Source organism: Vulpes vulpes, chromosome 12 (assembly GCF_048418805.1).
Source record: "Vulpes vulpes isolate BD-2025 chromosome 12, VulVul3, whole genome shotgun sequence".
Lineage (NCBI taxonomy): Eukaryota > Metazoa > Chordata > Mammalia > Carnivora > Canidae > Vulpes > Vulpes vulpes.
This window is the reverse complement of record NC_132791.1, coordinates 121,136,863-121,162,937: the sequence shown is the minus strand read 5'-3', so window position 1 is coordinate 121,162,937 and position 26,075 is coordinate 121,136,863. Positions and strand designations below refer to the sequence as shown.

Below are 26,075 nucleotides of genomic sequence, written 5' to 3'. Positions count from 1 at the left end.
TCCTTATTTGTTCCTAACTCAGGAACACAATATGATTCTTTTCCAGATTTATGGATGTACTATTTGTAAAATAATTATTGCTTAATTGGCTTTTGTTCTGTCCCCTTCAAAATATTGTGTAATGTGGTTCTATGTGTCATCTGTGTGTCAGGCACCATCTGATTGGGAGTGACGATGGCTAAGGGAGTAGAGAATGGATTCTCCACTCAGGAGAAAAGACTGTGGCCTCTAATAGAAATCTCTTTATCATGGATGCTCTACAGACAGCCCCTTAAGGGAGTGACTCTCTGAGCCAAATGACCAGATCCATGAATAATCCATTTCAAATGCACACCTTACAGATGAGCAAAGACTCAGCCACAACATGTGTATCGCCAAAGAACAATTTTCATATTAACATTTTAGTAAGAGGTGATATGGCTTATCCAGAATCCAAATTGGGGGATCAGGAGTAACCAATAGATGGGAAAATCCATCTCACAGCCTCTGGCCTGATCCTGCTGGTGGCCGCCACCAATGTTGAGTGCTTAGTGGCAGCAGAGGAAGGCTACAGGTGGGCATGAAGGCCAGGCCCATGGGGGACGGGGGTGGGAGGACAGAGAGGATTCAGTTTCGAGACAAAGGCAGGGCTATGGTAGAGAGGGATGTGTGGCTGGTGGGCCCAGAATTCAAGATACCTATTTCTAGCCCCCCATGAGAATCACTATATTCCAGGGTCTGAGTGGAATATATCCCCAAGTAAATAGTGTTTTTCTCTATTTATGTCCTGAGCTCATCTAGCACAAAATCAACCCCTTTTCCATGAAAGTTGACTTTGAGACCAAGTAGTACATACTTAAGATGAAGGATTATGGAGCCAGATCTTCAAGGGTTCAGATCTTGGCTTGACCCGTTACTGGCTTTATGACCTTGGGCCAGTTACCTAGCCTCTCAGCTCTTTGGCCTCCCTGTTTGTCCCATAGGGTAATAACAGTACCTGTCTTATAGGATTGTTGGGAGGCTTATACAAATTCAATAAAGTGCTTAGTAGGGTGACTGGCACATAATAATTACTATATATTTATATATATATCTTTGTTTGAGATTGTGAATTTTTCACATGACAGAAACCAAATTTAACAACTCTTTGCACTGGTTGTTTGAGAGATTATAAGCCTTTGTATCTTCAATAGCCCAGATGTGCTTAAAGCTACGAACACATAAGGACATTTTTGAAAGACACGGGCAGGATCTAAAATTCTCAGGATGAAGTTGCACGCCAGCATTCTCTAAATTTCTATTTTCTGGGTGTAAAGAATACAACATCTGCAAACAACAGCTGGACAAATATTAGAACATATAATTCCAACTTCTTGCCATGTTGGCAAAAGCTGTTGGGCGGGAGAGGAACAATTCGCCTTTTATCAAAGTACCTTTTACAGCTGGAAGAAAAGAAGTGAGGTGAGTCATTTTGTGAAGGCAGCGTCCCAGGAGAGCAGACCTAAGAAAACATTGTCGGGGCATCCTGGGCACAATCAGATAGCATGCAGCAATTTATTAAGAAGGCCTGGGTTCTTGAAGCAGATTAATAGATTTTACGTCGCTCATCTGGAGAACCTTAGCTGAGTTCCAAAAACCTATTTGTGTCTTTGCCCGGCACTTCAGTAAGCCAGCTTCATGCAAAGTGCTGGCCTGGAAAAGGCAAACAATAGGAAGAGCAGTCAGAAAGGGAAGCAGGGAAGCTGAGCTTCAGTTAAAAAGTGACCGTCATGTTGGAAGTAGCAGGCGTTTTAATTAGCTTGGGACAGGACTAGCAGAGCACCTGCCATTTGTCTGCCTTTTTTAACTACACTTTAATAGAGCAATTCTCTTACGCGATGATGCCTGCCCTTTGGGGACAGAAGTGAGACTAGGGCAAAGCAGGTAAAGCAGCTACTAAGGACACAGAGAGGAAATAAGACACAAAAGCAAGAAGGGCCTCGGGGCAGGAGTCAGCACCTGGAGCTGACACCATGAGTCCTGGACTTTGCACCAGGGACCCTCGACTGCTGCCACTGGAAGTTTCCTGTCTGTAAAAGGAAGGGGTTGCAGATTACGCATCAGGTCCTTTCTGGCTCCACTCTTCTTTGTCACTAACAACTCTGCAGTCCTGGCCCTGAATCCATCTTAGTGGAAGACTCAGAAGTCACAGTGTAGCCAGACCCTCATTTGCCACCTCTTGGCACACACACATGCCTTCAGCTGTGTGCTCCCCAGCACGAGGGGCTGTGGAACATTCTTGCCTTCACCCCTTGTGGACTGCATAAGACTAAGCTAATGCCCACTTGGGAAAGATTTCACTCCTCATCTGGAATCTGGCTCTTTTGGGACTCTATGAGTAACTTAGAACTTTTTGTTGCTTTGGAGAAAAAAATATGTATAGGAAATTCTTCAGTGTATCTCCTTTCTTTATGATCTTCTTCTAAGACAAACACACAAAAATAAACAAGCTTCTTTTCATCAGAGCCAGGCTGGCTTCTCCCCTGTGTCTGATCTGTGGGTGTAGTATGGAAACTATTTGGGTCAGTTTTGGCCTGCTTAGTATCATTTCGTCTGACGACCCATTAAAGATGCTCCCGAGTGCTCCCAATAAGAACTGCGTGTCTTCTTGGGGATGGGGATAGGAGGTGGGAGTGAGGGCCTGGGCACCAGCATGAATCTGTTACTTCTGAGCAAATTAATCTTCTTGCCCTATATCCAGAAGCATAGGTCACTGTGATGTGACATCAGTCACATTTTCCACCTGCTAGGTGGTTTGTGGGGACAACAGTCATGGCTTAAAACCACTGACTTCTTTCTTTCTATAAAAGTAAACCATTTGGTCCAACCTAACAAAATGCTAATTTGACCCAGGGACCTGGGGAAGCCAAGAGAACTGAAGCTGTTACATGTCTTGGCTCTGTGTTCTGACTTGAAGTCAGTCCCATGAAATGGAGCCGGTATCCAATTAGCCCCGATTCCCAGCAGTTCATATAATTTATAATGCTAAGAAAGAGAGCCTCCTGCTTCTGGCATGTGATTTTCTGATGTTTGACTACCAGAATTCCATTGGATAGAATGTTCGGGGTAATGGGATCATGTAGGCTTCTGTTAGGCAGTGATGCTTAGGATTTTTTATTCCTTATTATAATATCTATTATAGTATCATAGGACATGGAAAACTGAAGAATTTTACAGCCATATTCACCTTCTCCACACCTCCCCCATCACTTTGGAATAGCCATGGGACTTGAGGATGCTAAAGACAGTTTTCACTAGAACTACTTATTGCATGGGTTTTTTAAGGAAACATTGCCCAGTTTTGATGGGTTTATTAAAATGAAAGACTTTGGAAATCTGTCTATTACACGCATCCAGCATCTCCTTCAAGTGAATTTGATTTAGAAATGTCTGTATATGTCTACAACTTGTGTATATGGCTTTATCTTGACACAGGGAGCTTTGGTTTCTCCATTCTAACGTATAAAGAGTGAACCTTCTACCACCCCCCAGAGTCATCTTTCCTTCCTTCCTCTTCCAGTCTTGAATTCTGCTCTTACACATCTGCTGTGTGCTGATGTTCTCAATCAGGAAGGACCACAGCTTTCTCAAGGGCTTCCTTCACTCACTAGTCTGACTGGCACACTGGGGGAAGCCGGGGACCCAGATCCTGTGGGGCCTTCACACAGATGGGTTCCCAGGGGTTTGGTAATAAATTTAGTTGGCCTGGGAACCCTATGTAGATTACTTCTGCTGTTTAGGTTTAGATGGGAGTTAGAATTCTCAGCACTTACATAGATGGGGCCCCAAGCATGACTTCTGGATGGTTTAAGTTGCTGCTATAGCCAGCTTTAAGCAATGAGGATGTTTCCAGTGGTGGTTAGAATATGGTCCGCCTTTGTCATGACATTATACAGAACCTAAAGCTAAAACCTCTGAGAACACAGTAGTTCCTTTAAAATGACACTTAACTTTTGGGTTAATGTTTGAAAGTGAAACAGTCTCCCTCATCTTCCTCCTCTGCCCAGCTACTATCAACAGTGGCTCAAGCCAGAATCATAGGACTCGCGTGTCAAGTATGGGTGAGACTCCTTTGTGATTGCTAATTGTTCATTTGTTTTTCTCTCCCCAGATGAGATAACTTTACCTATGTCTAGCTGCTTCTTGCAACAGTAGCAATCTGACAAGTTGCATTATTCTACGCATACACATTTTTCTAGGCTTACAGCAGATCTACTATATACACACATAGCTACAAACACATGCACATGTATTGTAATAGGGGTATGAGTCTACAAGTAGTCTATAAGAGGTTTCCATTATCTTATTCCCACTACAAGCATTATTGGGGATTTTTCTTGTTTGGGGTATGTGTGTATATAAGTTCAAAATGCTATCCTATGTGTACTGCCATTTAAAAAACAACTAACAGAATGTGACCTGGTGTTTGGTCATTTATATCCATTACTTTTCTAAATCACCTCAACATCCCATTGAGACAAATAGGGTTGTTATGCTCATTTACAAATGTGGTGAACAGGTTCTGAGATTCTCCTAAAAACTCAGAGTTACTTGATTTCTGAGCTGGGGTTTGGGCCAAGGCCTTTCTGACCCCAGACCCTGACTTCTTAACTATGGCTCTCTCCTGACATTTAATTATCGTGACAGTCTGGCTACAAACACAGTCTTATCATCATCTCCATTTGACAGATGAGAAAACAGGCTAAGGTGAAGTGGTTTGTCTGGAGTGCCTGTATTATTGGGTTTTTGCCTTTGGTTGAATTCAATCATCTTATACCAATAAAGTTGTGACTGACAAGTAGAATATACTAAATTAGTGTAGAGGGTGGAATTGGGCCGCCTGACAATTGGATTATTCAGGAAGGTTACTTTATCTTAAATCATAAGAAGAATCATTGCTTCCCTCAAAAATTGTGATCAAATCATTTTCTTTGGGAAGGGATATTAATAAAGATTTGTTAATAATAATAATAATAAATAAGCATAAAAGTTTATTATGCACAGATGCTATTCTAAGTGTTTCACATATATTAATTCATTTTGTCTTTCCAACAGCCCTATGAAGAGGGTTCTGTGTATCCCCATTATACAGATAAGAAAACAGAGGCACCAGGAGGTTAAAATACATGGGCAAGATCATACAGTTAGTAAGTGGCAAAGCTGGGGTTCACACTCAACAGTCTGGTCCAGAGTCTTGGGCCTCAATCATTCTCCACGACTGCCATGTTGGTTTTGGTTTTACTTTCATTGAGTTTGGTTGGTTTAGTAGTGAAGTTATCCCGTATTTTTTCTCAAGTACTTTGCTAATAATGAGAACAAACTGCCGCAGGAAAGTGAGGGCCCCTCAGTTGTTATGCTCCTGGTCTAGACATCAGGATTTCCCATAGGTATGGTCACATGAAAGGGATTTAGCGTTCAGTTATATTTGGAAAATAAAAAGCAACTCTCCATGGAAGTGGTGAAGTATGATGACATTCAAGGTTCATTTCTAGAACAATAGCTAACAAAATAAATGCAGAGTGACACTTTGATGCCTTTTTCAAAAATTCTTAGCTCTTATTAAGTAGGTTCTAGAAAATTCCCTTACCTGGTACATAATCACTGATCAGATTAATCCTATGTTGTTCACCCTTCTCTTAACTTGGTGACCAGGGCATCTTCTTACCTTAGTTCTGGACCTGCTACTTTTCGGCAGTCTATCTTCCTCAGTAATCAGTGTCTTTATCACCATTTAACAAGAAAATATTTTCAATTGGCCGTGGGAGAGATCTGGGTTTTTTTCTGCTGTTTCAAAAGAAAACCAGTAAAAATCAAATTGCAGCAAGGAGTTGCTGACTCAAGTGAAATCTGTGGTCTCCTTCTTGAAATCAGAATAATTTTTCTCTGTTGCTTTGCCTTGGTTAAGATTTCCATCTCTCCTGATAAGTGCCTTAGCATGTTTTATGAACTGAAATCCGAATTCACTTTTCTTTAGCAACTAAAGAAAATTCTCTTGCTTCTGCTAAAAAGTTGAGCATTTCCAAACTTCTATCTATATCTGAAGCTGTTTGCTAAACAAGTTTGCCTCTCTTTGAACAAAGCATCGATTTTTAAAAGGGTTTTACACAGAAAACATGTTTGAAATGGTACAAATCTCCCCTGAGTTTATTTTACTTTTTAAAATCAGATGAGGATGGGGGCAGGGTTCTTAAAAGAACCCTTTTTCTGTATGCTCACAAGGGATAGAAAAGTATGGGAGAAATATCTGGAGCTTTGGACTCCATCCAGCCTGGGTTGGAATCTGGACTCCACCATTACTATTACCTATGGCTCTGAGCCTCCACCTCCCCATCTGTGAAATAGGATTTCTATTAACTATGATCATCTGTGAGCAAAGAGGCCGGTTAGAATTAACCAAGGTAGAAATGAAGGCAGCAACTTGACTATGTGTGTCCACTCTGCTCTTTCTAGCCCATGATTTGGAAAGAGAGCAAATGGTAACTATTAGGTCATAACGAACCTATGAGATGGCCAACTAAAGGTTAGTGGTAGTTGTGAGGTGTGGGAGGAAGAACTGGAGCCTTAGAATCAGATGACTTTCAATTTTAACTGTTCATTAGTGGAGTCACCCCAGGCTAGTTATTTTGCTTCTCTGAGTGTTAATATTCTCTTGTGTAGGATGAAGACCATAAGGTAGGCCTTCTTATGGCTCCGAACTATCGTGAGCATCAGACAAAAGGAACAGAGTACGCTTTGTAAACCAGAACCTGTGATTTGGCTGCATGGGGCCGTGGGGGATGAGGACCCTTCGGGTCCAAACACCCACACATGTAAGTGTATATCTCTGAACGCATCTAGGATGGAGTAGAATCACATGTAGCATTATTGCAGAGCATTTATGCAAAGCAACAGTTGAGATATCCTTTCTGGGAGGAAGGTTTTCCCAGGTTTCTTTAAAGGTATGAGTTATGCCTGGTTAGGAAATTTCACTTATATGTGCAACTGGAGAAAGGCAGAAAGTTGAGGCAGGAATTTTTATTGCAAACAATGAAAAGCCTAATAGAGTAAGAAAGGACGGGGCACCGGGAAGTAGAGAGGAGGAGTTTGGAGAGTAGAGCAGGATTTCCACGTACCATTATTAAACCTAATAATTCAAGGTTCAGCGTTTGGGGAAGAATAATCAGCCATTGTGCTACAGTGGAAAACATCCAAGCGTTGACTTTCAGAGAGTCTGGGGTTCCTCTGGCCCTGCTTTGACTCTGGTGCTTTGAAGGAGGAATCATACTATCTTTTCCATGTGTGCCAGGAGTCTAAATGGATATGTCTTCTTTAAAAAACTTCTGTGATGATGAATGTGTGCGTGGGATCTGGTTAAGCTGGGGAATTCCTTTGAAATTCTTGTTTCTGATTGCTCTCCATGGCCCAGAGAAGGATACTGGCCGCATTTGGGTATGAAACTCTTGAGCCTCGCCGTGTTCTCTGGCCCCTGGAGAGTCATGTTCTGTTTGAAAAGAGCTGAAAAGACGAAGACTGTTTTTTCACTTGGGATAAGAATATCTTTCTCAAAGCAGTAAGGGCTCTGTGAGAATAACAGGATCCATATGTTGAAGCTGGCTGCTAATGCTCAGCATATGGGCCAGTGAACCTTTCAGGCAGAAATATGCCTCCAATTCTCTAAAGAATGCCCCAGTAAACTCCAGAAAGGACCATTACTTAGGTGACGGATGGCATGGGCACAGCTCCTGGGCTTTCATGGGCCAATTGTTCCGTGGAACATGAGCCACAGACAGAATGGAAAGGTCTTGGTTGGCCTGATGATGGATGGCGCTGGCCTATAGCCCTCTCTGTCAGGCCCTATACCCCCAAAATACCAAGGGCCTTATGTGCTCTGGGCTCGATCCATTTTGTTAGGGGATGGTGATCTGAGCATTGTTCTTCAGGTTCTCCAGATTGTTCATTAAACCAAATGAAAAGAAACTTATTATCCTCTACTCACAGGGGCAGCGTTGTAATGGAAAGGATACTTACCTGGGAGCCAGGTGGCTCTATGGCCACCACCACCCTGGCCCTAAACAGAGGTGACCTTAGTGAAGTCTCTCTCATCTGGAAAATGAGCAGGTGAAACGTGGTGCTGGTTGGGATTCCTTCTGGCTCCCTTCTTGTAGACCTGAGTGCACCTCGCTCTGTCCAGAGGAGGGTGACAGAAGCAGCACAGCTAGTGAGTGACACCCGCACTCAGGAGCCATTGCAGCCCTGTGTGCTACGTGGCATTTCAGGGAAGGTAGGGGAAGCCCTTCGGGCGCTCTGTGACGGTGCGGTCGCGGGCCCCATGAGTCATCGGCAGTAAACCGGCGAGGGAGTGGCTGGCTGCCCCCGGATTACTACCGTGTTTCCTCCAAACCACGATTTGGAAGTCTGTGATCCCCCCTCCCTTGTTCTCACAGCGGAGCACTTGGCCTCCTCTCCCGGCCTAAACCCCGTGCCTGACTCCTCACTTGTGCCCTCCCTTCTTCCCTTCTCAGCCCCTTTCTCCACCAGGCCACCCACCTCTCTGTGCCTCTGCTGCTTCCCCGTGGCCTGTTGGCAGTGAGAGAGCCCACGCACCCAGTAGCCGGATGCTCCTCGTGCTCCCCTTCCCAGCTCCAGTAGTTGGGTGCTCCTCGTGCTCCCCTTCCCAGCCCCATGCTCCCAGCACCCCCAGTAGCCGGGTGCTCCCCACACTCCCCTTCCAAGCCCTGTGCTTCCAGCACCCCCAGTATCCAGATGCTCCCCCACACTCTCCTTCCCAGCCTGGTGCTCCCCACACCCCCCTTCCCAGCCCAGTGCCGGCCCTCTGATCCCCCCTCTGCCCGGTGCTCCGGTCCCTCCATCACAGGAGCAGAGATCTGAGATCTGCTGCAGCTCCTCCGTCCCGTCTCCATGGCAACCAGCAGGCCCTCGCTCAGCTGTGCAGAGAAAATGGCTGTGCTAAGGAAGCTTCCCGAGTCTGGTACCCCGGCCTGTTGAGCCACAGCCCCTCCGTATCAGTTTTAAGAAGTTGCATGCATTGAACCAAATGTCCCTTTGCTTTTAGCTTCCAGATTTACTTTCCCCAGGAGGAGGGGAGGCAAAAGGAAGTTGAAGCCAAATGGATAAAAGCATTTCTTTTTCCTACCCTAAAACTAGATTTTCATGAGGAACAGTTATCTGCCCTGAGCAGATATACGAGGAACTGAATGAATACAGCCATCTGTGGGATCCAGCGCAATGTATTTCGTCTTATCGGCGGGGTGGAATGACAGAGCATGGGCATATTCAAATAAAAATTCAGCGCAAGTAGCCAGGAGATACAGGAATTCCTCAGGGCGCAGACTCCAGCATTTCAGGAGAACGCCTGACTAATTGGAGTGATGATGTTGTATGTGGTCTCCTCTTTCAGAGGGAGGGGTGTGGGTCCCCTAGTCATGAGGCAAGGTGAGCATTTGGCATCCCCTGCTTCAAAATCCACCTGGATCAGGGCATCTGGGTGGCTCAGTAGGTTAAGTGTCTGCCTTTGGCTCAGGTCCTGATCCCAGGAGTCCTGGGATCAAGTCAGGCTCCCGGCTCAGCAAGGAGTCTGCTTCTCCCTCTCCCTCTGCTGCTCCCACTGCTTATATGTTCTCTCTCTCTCTCTCTTTCTCTTTGTCAAATAAAGTATTAAAACAAAAACAAAAAACCAAATCCATCTGAGTTATCACAGTGAATCCTCCATAGTCATGATGCACGGTGACATGGGAAACTGGTAGGAGACCCCTGTCAGAGGTCTGGAGGCACAGGCTTCCCTCGTCACAACCATGGAGACACTTCAGGTTTGATACCCAAAAGTAACTGATCTCTTATTTCCATGAATCCCAGAAGTGCTGCTGTTTAGAGCAGGACCCTTAGCCTTCTGATGGGGTCAGAAACATGTAGAGTGAGGGGATCACCCCAAGTCCCCCAGAGGACCTCGCACAATCTGATAGTGGTTCCACAGGGAATGATCCAGACCATGGCCATTCCTGGCTTCAGCGTGGGAACCATGGATTCTTTGATGGTGACAAGATCTCAACCCAGATGACATCCTCCCTTCATTCTCTCTTAATGTGAACTGGGAGACCCCAGTTTTGAATGAAAGCTCTGAGTTTAGTTCTCAGAAATCCTAATGTGTGTCTCAAATGGACGTTTTCTCTTTCAGTTTCTCTGCAGGTGGACATTGTCCCCAGCCAAGGAGAAATCAGCGTTGGAGAATCCAAATTCTTCCTATGCCAAGGCAAGTGCCCTGTGCCCGCCTCCGCACCAAGGGAAAGGCAGCCGGCAGAGCAGAAGCCCGCGGCCCGCGTGTGCTGGCCTGGCCCTGCCTGGAACTGCTTTTTTGCAGGGTCGGAAGTGTGACCGGAGAGCCAGGGAAGCTCTCAGGCCCTCTTCCTCCCCCTCAAAGGGCTTCCCCGACACAGTGAAGTGTGTCATCCAGTCTTCTGCATGGTGATGGAGGAGGTCTAGGGATTTTCTGGGGGAAAGTCAGTACACTTCCCAAAATAGCAAATCACTCCAGATCCCCTGCTCTGTATCCACCTGGAGTTCTGTGAATGATGTTGGAGAACAGTGCGGCCTCAGAAATCATGCTTCAGGGGGTCAGTGTGAGGCTTATTTCTTGGAATCTCCCAGAACAGGAAAATCCAGGAAAGTCTGACACTTGCCTGCAAGGAAATTGAGTACCTGTGTCCCTTTTGCCATGAGGCTGTGGGTCCCGGATGTTCCAGGTCTGTTGGGAATGCCAGTCTTCTGTCCCGTGGCCCCCACTGGAACTCTGGGGTGTGTCAGTTCTGGTGTCCTTGTTTTGGGTCTAGAAAATTTGTCCCGTTTCCACAGCTCACATAATCATTGGGAAACGTCCCGTGGAGGAAAAGCTCTAGATTAGGCTTTGGATTCTCCGTCTGTGGCATGACTGGGCTTCAGATCATGGAAGACCCAGGGAAGTTGAGCTGAGCTAGGTGTAAACTGTGACATTTAGCGAGCAGCTCTTGGCAGGGAGGGGCCTTTAAATGCGATCATGATTTGCGTTGGATGAGGTGCCTTGTGGCCGCCGGATGTGTTCACTCCAGCTTTGCCTTCATTACAGCAATTTAAATGATCTGGAGATGCAGCCATAGAGCCCACAGCACATCTTGCAAATAGCGATATTTATTGAAAACATGATGGGCCCTGAAAGGAAGGCAGCTTCATTTCCATACTAAGCATCTGTGCAGGGCTGGGTGGCGTGGCCCCGGGAAGGGTGCTGCGCAGAGAGGCAGGGCGCAGCCGTGTCGGCAGGAGCCCAGAGCCCCTGTTCTGGCTCAGTGTCTGAGATCGCGAAGCAGCAAGCATCTGCCCCTCTTCGGTGCCCGGGGAAAGGATGCGTAGTGATTCTGGCTATCTTCTTTGCAGGATTTGAGGAGATGAATTTGTCTGTCTGAGACGGGGTGCTGAAGTGACAGTCCTGCCAGTTTGCACCGGCAGATGCTAGAATAAAATTGGTTGGGATCCACACTCCTAGACTAGCTGGTCTCTTCCTCTCTGGAGACCACACTCGAAGCACTCAAGAACAAGCATATTAGTTGGCTCAGACTAGCCAGGCCCTTGAGCTCAGATCCTGGACACGAGCGCCCTCCGCACCCTATTCTGTGAAGCTGTAGCCCCTCACTTAGAGCCTGGCACACAGTAGGTCCTCCACAAAACGCCTCTCCTCTTCCTTCACTAAGGATAGGAGTACTCTCAGAAGTAGTAGCACAAGTGGTTGTCGAGTTCTTCCCAAGCACTGTGAGCGATATTATGTACGTAATAAGCACAGAAGCAGTATCATGTCCTCAACATAAATGGTCTCCCTCCCTGGTCATCAAGCCTGATGACCTCTCACTTGGTAGCTCTTGCTGAGTACCCACAGTCACCCGGGAGGGGACTTGGTCTTTTTAATTCCCGTGGTTTGAAAATAATCTCTTCCTCTTTAGTGGCAGGAGATGCCAAAGATAAAGACATCTCCTGGTTCTCCCCCAATGGAGAGAAGCTCACCCCAAACCAACAACGGATCTCCGTGGTGTGGAATGATGACTCTTCCTCCACGCTCACCATCTACAATGCCAACATTGACGATGCCGGCATTTACAAGTGTGTGGTCACTGGCGAGGATGGCAGCGAGTCAGAGGCCACGGTCAACGTGAAGATCTTCCGTAAGAGCCTCCTCTGTCTCCTTCTATACTCCCTGTCCTCTCCTTTGGCCAGGAGGCCGTAAGGGTAGCAGACAGAGTGGTATGGCAGCAGAGGGCCCGCTAAGGGCTACCTCCTTTCCACTCCCTCTGGCCTCCCTTCTCCAGATTCAAACTATACAGTTCCCAGAGGGCTGCTAAAGGTTCCCCTTCCCTTTTCCAAGCGTTGGCTAACTATCGTATAATTCAAGTTTTCCCTCTTGTATCACTGTCCCCTGCTGCTAATGGAGTCCAGAGGCTCGGTGGGGTGTGGGGGATTATTATCTGAACACTCTAGGGCACTCACAGCAGGCAGTTCCCATTGTCAGTGAAACCCAGTCTGGAGGTGGCATCTCATTACCTTGTTATCGTGCATCTGTCTCGTTGGCCAGTGTAACAGTGGGTGACAGCTAATGGAACAGTATTGATTGCATAGTATTTGCTGCCATTAAGCCTGCCTTTCATCCGTTCTGTTCTTCAAAATTTTCTCTGCTCTAGGAAAGGTGGCTTTGGGGTGTCAGAGTGGGAGACCGAGGAAGGAGAGATGAGCATTTGTGGTAGACTAAGTGTTCCAGCATTTCATTCCACTTGTGCTTTTTACTTCATTGGCACCATCCCACATGGCAAGGGACACTTGGTAAAGGTACTCCTTTACCGCCATAGACCCTTTGCCACACAAGGTGTGATCAACTTAGGGCTCAGGGAATAGACATTGATTGCCACATTCCCCTACTTATATCAGCTGCTTTGCCTGGCATCTTGGCTGAGGATGGTGTGAGACCCTCTCTGTGCCACCATATATATGGACTGAGAGTTGCCCACAGCTGGAATCTAAGCAGTATGGTTTTAGCAAAACTGAGTCTGTGGGGGGAACCAGCTCTTTTCCCTCATCTTCTCTTGTTCATCTTCCAGAGAAGCTCATGTTCAAGAACGCACCAACCCCACAAGAGTTCAGGGAGGGGGAAGATGCCGTGATTGTGTGTGATGTGGTCAGCTCCCTCCCACCGACCATCATCTGGAAACACAAAGGCCGAGATGTCATCCTGACGAAAGACGGTGAGGCTTGAATTCCCTGGCAGTTGCCCTTACCCCAAGCCCCTGGGTCCCCTAGGGGTTCCTCCCCAGCCAGCCTCTGAGGCACTCAAACTCAAACTCAGGTTCCAGTGTCCCACAGCCATAGGCACTTTCCAGATCCCCAGTGGGTCATTCAGGTACTTGACTTTCTCTTCAAAGAAAAAGACAAAATTCCAGTAGACTTTTGCTCTTGGCTCTATGTCCTTGTCAGGGCCACATTTCTTGATTACAGCGTCAAGCCCCACCCCCACCCCACCCCACCCCACCCCCACACCCCACCTCCATCCCAGAAGATTGCAGCTAGGGAGGAAGAAGGGCCCTGCAACCTGCTGCAGATGCCAGAGTTCTCTGACTGACCCTTGGATGAACCCACCTCTTGTCTCTTCTAGTCCGATTCATAGTCCTGTCCAACAACTACCTGCAGATCCGGGACATCAAGAAAACAGATGAGGGCACTTATCGCTGCGAGGGCAGGATCCTGGCACGGGGAGAGATCAACTTCAAGGACATTCAGGTCACTGTGAACGGTGAGGAGATCCGGTCTTCCTCCTCTCTCCATTCCTACAACCTGGTTCCGCCATATCGTCCTCCGTAACCTCCTCTTTGATCTATGAAATAATTCCACTCCTATGTGGAATTTAAGAAATAATGAAAGGGACCATAAGGGAAAGGAGGGAAACTGAGTGGGGAAAAACTAGAGAGGAAGACAAACCATGAGAGACTCCTAACTCTGGGAAACAAACAAAAGGTTGCAGAAGGGGAAGTGGGGGGGGGGGGGTAACTGGGTGACAGGCACTAAGGAGGGCACATGATGGGATGAGCACTGGGTGTTATACTATATGTTGGCAAATTGAATTTAAATACAAAATTTTAAAAAATAAAAGTAATAAAAATAAGAAAGAAAAAAAATAAAGAAATCCCATTCTGCCTCATGCATCCATCTAGTTGAGCCCCCCCCCCCCTTGCTGGTATAGCCTCTGGCTTATTTTGTTTTTTCTTAATACACTTGCCTTTGGGTCTCCCTCAACTCTTCAACTCCAGGGATTTCTAGTGCAATTCTTGAATGTCCTTCATTGTCTTAGGGCACGAGAAACTTTCCCCCTGCTTTCTAATAAATTCTTATTCATCCTTCATTGTCCTTGACGCTACCATAATCATGAGGTTAGTCCCTTGATTCAATGTGCAAAGAAAATATTATAATCAATTCAGTCCTCAGAATAGTCAGAATCACCGGCCATGGGCTTATTAATCTTAATCTGCGGTGTGTCAAATAAACACACCCATGGAATCGAGCTGACATTTACAAGATGTTTACAGGAAATCATAATGTCAGTACTAAGAAAATAAGCAAATCGTGGTTGAATTGTTTTGGCTATTGATATATATTTTTTGCCAAATTCTCCCCCTCTCATTCCTTTGGTAAAAACTGTTTGTGCACAAGGGTGTTTGTGACAGTCCCAGAGAAATGTCACTCAGTGAGCTGGTGCATTTCAAATTGGTGTTAACCATTTAACCACCAAGCACAGGCGTTTTCAACTTTTTCCAGTATCAAGAGCCCCCTTTTGGATGTCAAGTTCCACTTAACCATGATAGTAGTAAGATTAATATGCATTGATTGAGAAAATACATAATGATAAATATCTACTGTAAGTTGAAGACTATTTTAAGAGGAATAAAACATATCAATGTAGCTTTTAAAGCTATGTTATCGAGACATGATGTTATAATATATTACGGTACATATAACGATATTTTGTGTTGTTGAAAAACACTGATGCATGTTTGTGGGTGACTTATTTATTCTGTTTAGAATAATTACTTAGTACACATGTGCATTTAGATCCCTTATCCTAACTCCACAGTTGCCCAGGACTCTTGACCTCCAGGCTGTGACCCTCTGACCCTAAGGTCCCCTAGAGGTGCCTCCTCTCCAGGCCACTGGGTTCCTCCAGGTTTTCACAACCACCCCTGACAGCTCTTTTTTCCCTTCAGTGCCACCCACCGTCCAGGCCAGGCAGAGCATAGTGAATGCCACCGCCAACCTCGGCCAGTCCGTCACCCTGGTGTGCGATGCCAAAGGCTTCCCAGAGCCCACCATGAGCTGGACAAAGTAAGAAACTGGCTCATGCCTTCCATCACCGCCTAGTGGAGGAGGGTGGACCATGGAGCCTGCTCCATGTTGGCGTTTCAGTGGAACGGGTATAGGCTGCTTGGGAATATCAGCTATAGGTGCAGAATGGATTCTTATCTGTACGTTTCTCTTGCCTTGTGCACTGGATCCCTTCCAGTGGGGCAGAGCCAGAGGGCGTGGCCTCGGAGGCCCTCTTTGGAATGTTCGTAGGCAGTTCATAGCCCTTGGACAGAAACAAAGGTTTGGGTAGAGAAATTAAAAGTGTATGTGCAAGTACAATTTGGTGTGTTGACCTTCTGCGAGGACCGAGTCTTTCCCATGGGCTCAGTCTGCATTTTGTGGAAACAGATTAAAAGCAAACATCTGACTTCTGTGGTCAAAATTGTGGCACTTTGCATTTCTGCACCGTGTAGGGAGGGGGAACAGATAGAGAACAAGGAAGACGAGAAATACATCTTCAGCGATGACAGTTCTGAGCTGACCATCAGGAAGGTGGATAAGAACGATGAGGCGGAGTACGTGTGCATCGCCGAGAATAAGGCTGGAGAGCAGGATGCGTCCATCCACCTCAAGGTCTTTGGTAAGCACGGTGGGGGTCAAGGTCGTTGCTCTGCCACACTTCCTCTTACCCTGCACACTCAGTCCTCCAGCAAGACCCCGTCCTCTCTGCCTTGGAGTCTCTTCCAGGTGCAACCACATCTACCAGCTGCACCCCCTAAGCCCGAGTCCATGCCATCCTCCCCCTCTCCAGGTCAGTGACACAGCCTCCCAGCTGGCAGCCTGCCGCCACCTCGTGTTCCCCCCAGCTCCTCCTTACTGTAGCCAGAATGACCTCAAGCACCAGTCCTCTTTTTAAAATCCTCCCATGGCTTCCTGTTGCAAGCAGAATCAAACCCAGACTCCCTGCCCTGGCCTGTGAGACCTAACCTGAGCCAGCCCCTGCCTTCCTTTCCAGCCTCACCTTTCCTCCACTTTGCTCCACACTGAAAACTCTCCAACCACTTGGGCCTTCCTTCTGTGGCTCAGGCAACACTGAGCTTTGTTCCTCGTCTTCAAGACATTGCACTTGATACTTCTTCTGCTTGGAATGTCATTCCCCGACACCTGCTCTGAGCCACCTCCTTCTGCACCGTTCAGCTCTCAACTCAACCCGCCTGCTCTCTGAATCCTTCCTGCCCTGCCCTGGCTAACGCACCACCGCCCCCCACCCACCTCCACTGAGTACTTCCATGGGTCTTACCGTGTCTTCTTCACCTCACCTGTCATACCTGAACTGGCCTTATTTACATATTTGCTCTGGGGATTGTTGTCTCAGACGTCCCACAAAGTGTATAAACACCGAGAGAGCAGCGTGCTGGTTATTCTCTCTCTCCTGCTTTATCTTTGCCACTCCAAACGGTGCCAGTCTTGTGAAGGGCCATGGTAAACATTAGTGACCAGCCAGCTGGCTAGCTGGGTCTCCCTTGCTTCTTTCCGTGGCCTGTGTGAAGTGGTGCCATCAAAATCACGAGGGGAGCCCCTGTGTCTCTACTCTGTCTTTATAAACTCTGTTAACTTCCATTCATTTAGAACTGAAGTGCATTTTGACCTGACCTTGAGAAAAGAATTTGTGGCAGAGAAATGCTTAATCTTATGGCTCTCAGCAGTTCTCTTTTCGTGTGTTTTAAAAAAAGACATGGGCACCTGGGTGGCTCAGTCAGTTAAGCATCCAGCTCTTGAATCCTGAGATCAGGTCCCACATCAGGCTCCAAGCTAAGCATGGAATCTGCTTGGGGTTTTCTCTCTCTCCTTCTCTCCCTGCCCCTTCTGACTTCTCTCTCAAAAAAAAAAAAAAATAATAATAAATAAAAAAAATAGACAAGTAAGCTGGTCCACTGTAGGTGGTCTAACTAGGCGCCAGAGAGGCACTCTGATTCATGTGGTTCCCAGGTCACTCCAGTGTGTGCCTGGGGAACCTGCTTGGGACCTGCTTATTTGGCCTGATTGTAGCCCTTTGAAAGATCAAGTGCTTCTGTGCAGTTGGACTTGCTAATCATAGATGAATCTTATTTCTCTATTCATAACAGTTGGGCTTAGAAACAGGTTATCAGTTTGGTTCACATCAACTGGATATACTGGAGAGTGAAAACTAATGGTCTCGGAAAATACTCTTGACAGTTTTTTTCTCTATTTGCATAAGGGAAGGAGGAGCAATTTGTTTGATGTGAATGCAGCATAGTTCATATGATAAGGAGATGAGTCTTGAAATGAGTAACCATCACTTGTCTTGGGAAAGTCCTAGATGTTAGCCCCATAAAGAAATAATAATACCCAACATGGAGCAAGTGCTTAGAGTATGTAAGCACTGTGTGAAGTACTGTCTATAAACTGACTCTCATAATCCTCAGCACAACGCTGTGAGGTAGATTTCATAATTGTTCCTATTTTCCAAATGAGGAAACTGAGCCCAGAGAATTGGGTGACCTACCCAGCGGAGCCAGGATTCCAGCCCAGGCAGTTGGCTTGTAAGTCCTTTGCCCTGAGGTAGCAGTGGAGAATTACTACTCCACAAAGCTCAACTTAACACACACTGCCTCTGAGTTACAGATGGCATGGCTAGGAATACTGAAGTTAGCATATCCCTCACCATGGATGGCATGGTTTCTCTGTGGAAATACACTCAGTTCTGGTTTGGCTGGTCAGGAACAGATCTCCTTTTCTCTTCCAGGCCTTTCTGGTTCTGGCCCAGGACGGAGACATGGGCAGTGAGTCAGGGGCCAGTGTAGACTAAAGAGTGGGATAAGGTCTAGGGGAGAAAGTAACGAGGCAGGGAGTGTCGGATATAGGAACTGTGGCAAGGCAAGATTTGTCTTTCCACCTGCCTCCGTCACCCAGCATCCCGTCCTGAGACACACACACACACACACACACACACACACACACTTTCTTCCCCAAGACCGCAGCCTGGACAATAGATGCTAATCCAGAAGAACAAAGAGAGGAGAGATGGCTAGATTTGTGCAGAGACAGGTAAGTAAACCACGGAATCCTAGAGACTCCCTCCCCAGAATCCTCCAGAATGAGAGCCCTCCTCTGCAATATCCAGGGAGAGTTCACAGAGCCTCCTTGGCTACTCCTTGGAGTAACCTGGTCCCTCACGTCCACATGGCTTTTCCTCTCCATTTCACATTCATAACCTCCTCTCCCTCCTACTCTGGCCTCCCTTGGTTTAGGAGATTGGTAGGAGGGCCAGGACCCTGGGTGGGGAAGGCTAGCCAGGGAGGGTTCCCTCTTTCTTTTACTGTCTGTCCCTCCCCTTCCCCTTGGCTTGCCATGGGGACCTCCAGCACTAGGGGAGAAATGGGGCAGGTTCCCCAGCGGTGGCCCAGTTGGCAGCAGTGAGGCAGAAGAACAGAGAATCCAGTAGTTCGGATAGTAGAAAAGGGCTCAGAACCCCTGTGATTCAGGACGGGAAGGCAATTAGTATGTACAGGGCACATCTAAATTAGAGCCTGCCATAATTGTACCTTACCGACATCATTTTTCCCTAAGAAAGGGACTTGTTCTAGCATGCATTGCCCTAGTTATCAGCCAGGAGCTCTTTTTACTAAGTAGTTACATCCTATCTTTCTTTAAATTTGGCAGTGAATTTCCATCGCTTTTCTCCCCACGGGCCCTTCTGGAAAAGTATTTTCGTCTCCACATATCCCTATTATGCTCACACAAATGCTTTTGAGGTCTCCTGCTGCTGTGGGCTGAGGCAGGTTCACCAGTGGGTTTGCTTAACTGACCCCTTCGGACCAAAGCAGCCTGTGTGAGTTTTAAAGCCTGAAGGGAGGTGCACCTGGTCATATCCAGCCTCTCCATTCAGAGAAGAAGGGCCCCACAAGCCCTCCTTGGGTTGGGGATGCAGGAGCCTGGATTGGGATGGGAATAGACAAAACCATCTCTCAGCTGCAGAGCGCAGAGCCATGGACATGCCAGAAGAGGAGAGCCAGTGTGCTTGGGAGACTCCCAAGGACAGCTGTGCTCACGGGAGGGTCTGTGGGGAGAAGTAGGATGGAATGATCTGAAGCATTAAGTCCCATAGCAGCAGGTGGAAAATGGAACAGGGATCCAAAGTCAAGGGCCCCGCAACAGACGCTAATTAAGATGGTGTAAGTACCATCTGAAGACAAAGCCTGGAGCTACTCCTCTAGATGCTGGTGTGCAGAGGGAAGTGACCCTGCAGCTGTCCCTGTTTGCCTAATGATGCCCATTGTCCCAGGGTGATTGTTTAGAGTATCCCTTTTTCATTCTCGAGAGCATCCTGATTTGGACAATAAATTATATTGATATTCTAACTCCAAGGCGATATTCTAAGCCCTCAATTAGTTCTGACAATAGCCTTGCTTTTGTAGTGCTGACAGGTTAGGTCATTAGTGAGAAGCTTGCCTTCCTTCCAGCAGCCCTCTGTAGACCATACAAAATTAGCTCTTGTTAATAACGTTTTTAGTAAGAATATAGTTTGCTTTTTTCTAAAGATTCGTACAGTGCGTCCTCGGTAACCCTCTAGGAAAAGGAACCACTAAAGCAAATATTAATAGATGTGAACTATCCCTTGTCTCTCTTCTATTCACCTTTTGATGCCAGGACAAAGTGCTAGGGGTCAGAAGGCCGGCAAACACTGTCTAGGTCACGATATCCATCTAGGTTTCAAGAGGCCAAAAAATTCAGCCTTCCCGTGACTGCCTCCAGACCTCCAAACAACTGTTCAGTTCAGTGAATTCAGTCATTTGGCTGAATTTTCTTTTATTTTTTTAGCACTTTCAATCTGTGATTTTAGCAGTGTAGAAATTTAACTTTTATTTTATCTTTCTAAAACCTCTTATCTAGCCTCACTTAACACTTAGTCTATTCAGTGTGAGTCGTGACCACCTTGAAAGTCCCACTCATCAAGATAGACACAAAACCTTCCTATGGGAAAACCTCACTCAAGTGAACTCCATAAATTCCAATTTGTGATCATTTGGCCACATTGGATTGAGACGTGCCTGTGTGCTTGCCATCAAAAAAGGATTTGCCAAGCAAGCTGCTTAGTACAGATTAACTGTAGCAGAATATTTGACCTATATGGATAATTTTATATAGAAGCAGATATTTGCTACAGAAAATGCACAACCTTGTCATTGTTTTCCCTTCATTAAAGCAGAATCAAGGGTCTCGGCCTGTAGGAAGTACATAGGCAGTAGTTCATGCACCTACTCAGGAGCAGCGTGTGAATTTGAATGTAAAGGCAGTGCACTTCTTTCAAAAATTACCCATAAATTTGATTTATTTATTTTTTGTTTATCTATCCAGCCTCGTCTTTTCCTCCATTAGTGAAATAAGTTACATTTGTGCAGTGTTATCTTTTCTTTTCTATGGAAGGTTTCGCAATTTCAGAGTATAATTGTTTTAAATCAGGAGAAGTCAATTTTCTCTAATGTTTTAACATTTAACTCTGCTTTCGAATGCTTGTGTTTTCTTGCATTACCCAAAACATTTGGAAAATGAACCCATCTCTTTTCCTTCCTATCCCAGCCCACTCCCCAACCCCCAACCCATCCTCGCCTGAGTCAATGCTAACACAGTTCTCCTAGTCAGTGAGAAGCTCAGAGTCATTGCAATCCTTCTCCTTCCCTCTTTTGACTTTTGCCATGCCTCCTAAGCCCGCTGTCCATTTGGCACTTGCTGTGAAACCTTCCATTAGCACCTCTCTCCAAGCTGCCCTTCTTCCATGTGCCCCCCCTCCCCCAGGACCACCCCGATTCGGAGACTGTATTACACCACATCTGGGGTGCTGTCAGAGCTTCCAAATTGGTTTCCCCACCTCAGGGTTTTCTCTATTCTAAATCATCTTGAGCTTTTTCCTAGATTAACCTTCTTTAAGTGCAAATGGTCATTTCATTCCTTTGATCAAACACTGCCAGTGGGCCTCCATCAGCGCCAGGAGATCATTCAAAGCAAGCACTTTAACCAGGCAGCCAGGACTCTGTGCCGGGGCCCACAGGGCCCAGCACAGCCTCCTTCTGCCGAGATGCACAGATCTGTTCACAGCACACTGCCCTCCACCCACGTTTTGTCTTCTTTGCTCTCATTCAAGGAGTTTCCTTCCTACAGAAGGAGTTTCCTACTTTGCTCTCATTCAAGGAGTCATCAAGAATGACTCTCTCTATCCCAGAGTTCCACGCACTGACAATCTCACGGCCCAGCCCAAAAGTTTTCTCCTCGTGAATGCTCCAAGCAGGGAATGCTCTTCTTTGGCATCCCCCTCCCACCCCCCCTCCCCTGCCTTCTCCAGTCTCTGCCCTTGGCAGTCTTACTCTGTGGGATCTTGTTGTTACTGCTTTCACATCAATGCTGTCACATGCCTGCTCATTGTACATTCATTGGGGATTCAGTTCTGTGTCTCCTATGACACCTAGAATAGGGTCTTAGACTTAGTAAGTACATAACCTTTGCTGGATAGGTGCATGTTATAATTTAAACCCAGAAAGCTAAAAAATCAGATAAACTCATGAACATGTCTTGTCTTTTCAGCAAAGCCCAAAATCACTTATGTAGAGAACCAGACCGCCATGGAGCTGGAGGAACAAGTCACTCTGACCTGTGAAGCCTCGGGAGACCCCATCCCCACTATCACCTGGAGGACATCTACCCGAAACATCAGCAGTGAAGAAAAGGTATGGTGTCACCCAAGAGTTTCAGGGCCATGGGATGCAGGCTCAAAGCAGATGTGTCTACCCATGGCCCCTTCTCTTCGGTGAGCTGGAAGATGGGAAGCGGGCCCCAGAGGCTATGCCAGGTCCCATGGCCTCCAGCCTCCAGCCTGCCTGGCTGTGGCTTGATCAGTTCACCTTGCAGTGGAAGGGCCACAGTTTCTTGCATAGATGTATAGGGGTGTGATGTTAGTGGGCACGGTCAAGTTAGACATTCTGGGGAGAAAGGGGGTGTAGTGCTTTTCAAACCCAGGATTATGGAGCTATGAGGAGCAAGGAGAAGCCAAGAGCCTGGTGGTCCAGCTGTCCTCATCTCAGGAGCACCGAAGGAAATGTCTCCCGGAAATAGCAGGGTTCAGAATGAGCCCTATTAATTCTTTTCCTTGTGTTTCGTAGACTCATGCTGTACATGCACTCTATGCACAAAAGCTTGGTTGCCTTTGTGTCTGCCTGTATTTTCGGTCACGTTTGGATATCATTTTGTTCTGAAGGCAAAAATAATTAGCAGTTTCTGCGTGATGATTACACAGGGTTCTGTGATGCATTCACTGAGAGCTTAAACACATGGTAGCAACCTTCCTGGCAATTTGAAATGATTGGGAAGATTTAGCGTTAAAGCACATAGATTTATAGGTCACCGGAAAGCTGTCTTTATTATTGACAGTATATACAAATTGAGGTAACCCCACATCATGCAGCCCTTTGCTACTGAGTGTGAGCCAAACGCAGCAGGAAGAAGCAGCTTGGTTTTAAACCACCTTAAACCCTCTTATGGCACTTCTCCAATCTCATATACCTTGTAGGAATGAGCTTCATTTGAGTTGGCCAAAGCTTTGTCACCTATTCAAGAGTAATGGGCCTACCCTTAAAGAACATTTAGAATTGATTGCTTATTGACCAGAATGTCAAAAAATGAATAGATCTTCACTCTTCTGCCTGCCTAACGGAAACCCCTACAGAGGGTAAACTCAAAGTCGAAAAGAGATAGTGTGAAACACCAGAGCTGCATTTGGGATTTGCATTTCAGGATCTGATTGCTGCCCCACAAATGAAAAACAAAACTAAATCAAAAGGAACAGAAATTGCTGTTCCAAAAAGCCCATTATTTTTTTGCAAGTTTTACCTCCACAGTTGAATTAAACTTAACAAAAACCCAAGGAACTGCTAAGTATTTTTGAAACTCACATATGCTGTTCGATATTGTGAAAACCAACTGGATTAAGAAATGTGGTGTTTACTTGGATACTTTCTTTATCAACATTGGAATTAAACCCTAAGCTCAGATTTCAGCTCCCATCGTGTGTGTTATGTGGATTGAATGTACATTTCAGGGCTTAAACCACAGGGCTGCTGCTCGGCAGACTTTTCTACATCAGGCTTGTGATTTGTCCAGAGTGACCTAGTGCACATCGTTGCCTACAAGGAAGGACAGAAATAGTATCTATCCCAGATGAATGATGCTTTTAAATTCAGTGTCTTTTCTAGGAATAGCTCTACAGCTAAGGTAGACTAGAAGGGTTATTAAGATTTGTGCCTACCCTACGTTCTTTAATAGGTGGGCACTTCTGGCCTATATCTGTGAATTAATTTTTACAGAATGAGAACAAATAACCAGGCATTAATATACACTCATACTTACTAACTATTGAGACAAAAGGCATCCAGCAGAGACCATCTCAGACCAAGTAGGTGTTGTATAATTCAATTATCAGTGTGGATCACTTGTGTCAATCAGAGATAATTAATCTAACCCCAGCCACATAGGTTGTGTTGTGGTTTCTTTTACTACGGACTGCCTTCAAATTTACTCAAACTTGATGTTACCAGAACATGAGTGAATCCATGTTAGAACAAGTCCTCCAAACCAGCCAGTGATAGGACACCATATTGATGTATTTGCCCGTGTGAAACCCTAAATAGAAAAGTTGCCATTTCTATTAGTTATATGTTAATATAAAGAAGCTCGATGTCCATCTTATACCATGGATAGCTAATAATTAAGAGAAGGAATATGGCCTATTCGTGTTGGCTGGACTCTGGGTAATAAATGCTCAGCTTTTTTTATCTGGCAGCAACCCCTCGTGTTCTCCTCCACCTGCAACATATCTAATCAGGCATCAAGATGATTAGAGTCACCATACTGTGGGAGTGAAAGAAAACAATTTCCTTTAAATATCAGGATACACGAAGCAGATAGAAAAAGATGATTGTATGTAACCTCTGAAGTCAGGAAGGCTCCTGAGAATTAGACTACACAGAATGCTGGGATCCTAGAAGTCAGGAAGGAGGGTCCCCATTGTCTAGTCTCAGCCGGCACTCTCTAGCCTATTTGCTGGAAAGTCTCGTGCCCCCTCCTCAAAGGGTGCCAGAGTCTGTCCTCTGCAGGCAGTTGGCCAACACTGATGATGAGGAAGATCTGCCTCCCTCCCCCTTCCACCTCCCAGTTTCCCACCTCTGCCACTCAGCCCTCTGTGCGAAAGCTCTGGGATTTTCCATCACTCTCACTCATCTTCCCTTAAACACACCTGCTGGTCTTCCCCGTTTCTAACGTCTAGGGTTCCCTTCCTAGAGAGCTTCAGTGCACTGGCGCTCCCCTAAAGTTTGATTGTGCCCAGTGTAACTAATGCAGATTTCCATGCAGTTACCGTTCCCTTGTTCGGGACACTGCCATGCAGCTAATACTTTATCCCTGGAGCCATTTCCTCATTCTCTTGCTTCATATTGAGCTTGTGGTCAACTAAAATGCTCAGCTGTTTTTTTTATCAGCTCTTTTTTTATGTGAACTGCATTTAAGCCACATACCCCTTTATCCTGTTCTTATACAATTGATTGCTTTGCCAAAAATGCAGAATTTTGTGTTTATTTCTGCTAAAAATTGTGTTGTTTGTTGCAACCCGATGTTTCTCAGTGGGGTGACTATGGCAACTTGGGAAGGCTCTTCTTTCCTGGGACAGTCTTGGCCATTGCAAGATATTTAGCACCAGCAGTCTCCTTCCTTCTAAATGCCAGGAGCCACCTCTAATCATTTTTGATTACCAGAAAAGCCACATACACAAACTCTTCCTGGCTTGAGAAACAATTCAGCCCATCTTTCTAACCAAGCAAGTCTGACTTTCATCTGAGCTGTCCTTAGAGGTCTGTAGGTCTAGGGCATTTCAAGCCATCTGGACCCTCCTGTTTCGTTTATGTGTTCTTAAAGTAATGAGGTCTAACAGTCGGTGGTGAGCCCACTTCACAAGGCCCAAATGCAGGCAGTTCAGTAGCCTTTCCAGGCAGCTGCTGCCCAGCATCTGCATTAGCTGGTGCCTCTAACCTCATATGAGCATTTATGTGAAACATCTTTGTTCCAGCCTCTGATAAAAATGTTGGCTGGGACAAGGTCAAGTGCAGAGCCCTTCAAGTGTCCTCACTGGCTCTGGAGGTAGAGCACCTCATGCCTTGTTGCTCCTCATGATTTTGATGACCTTTGTGGGAGATTCAATGATTTCTTTAATAAAGTTGGCTACAGTATAAGCTAATTAAAGCAGCTTGGTCTTTTGCTTCCTTGCTTAGTCTAGTACTCATCTAGTATTACCCTTCTTAAGAGAAGAGGAAAGAAAAGACTTTCAACCACAAGCACCGAGTTAGTAACTTTCTAATGTTCCATCCTGATGTTCCTCTTCATTAAAAAGAGGAAGGAGGGAAAAAGCAAGCAAAAACCAGTGTGCTGAGCCCGATCGTCATACCCTAACTGATCATGTCTCTAGGTATAGTCCAATGGCTCCTTTGAGATTGATTATAGTCTGCTGAGCTTCAGCTAGTTGAGTTGGTTTTTCTCAACAGCCAATTTAACTAAGCTAAATTTGTGTCATTAAGACCATGAGGGTAGATCGGCTGTCTGAAAGTTAATACATTTCTTAGTCTCTATTATGTCGACCAGAGAAGAAAACAAACCATAGT

General features: G+C 46.0%; 1 protein-coding gene across 18 annotated transcripts in view; it reads left to right on the top strand.

The window, feature by feature from the left end:
• The window catches only part of NCAM1 (neural cell adhesion molecule 1), a 297,606-nt gene that overhangs the window by 222,623 nt on the left and 48,908 nt on the right, over positions 1–26,075 (top strand). For all 18 annotated transcript variants that reach the window (XM_072729801.1, XM_072729800.1, XM_072729798.1 and 15 more), the window contains exons 2-8: positions 10,190–10,264; positions 11,979–12,197; positions 13,125–13,268; positions 13,676–13,813; positions 15,279–15,396; positions 15,831–15,997; positions 21,958–22,100. In XM_072729801.1, coding sequence (XP_072585902.1) covers positions 10,190–10,264; positions 11,979–12,197; positions 13,125–13,268; positions 13,676–13,813; positions 15,279–15,396; positions 15,831–15,997; positions 21,958–22,100 — 1,004 coding nt within the window. The remainder of the gene's footprint in view (positions 1–10,189; positions 10,265–11,978; positions 12,198–13,124; positions 13,269–13,675; positions 13,814–15,278; positions 15,397–15,830; positions 15,998–21,957; positions 22,101–26,075) is intronic.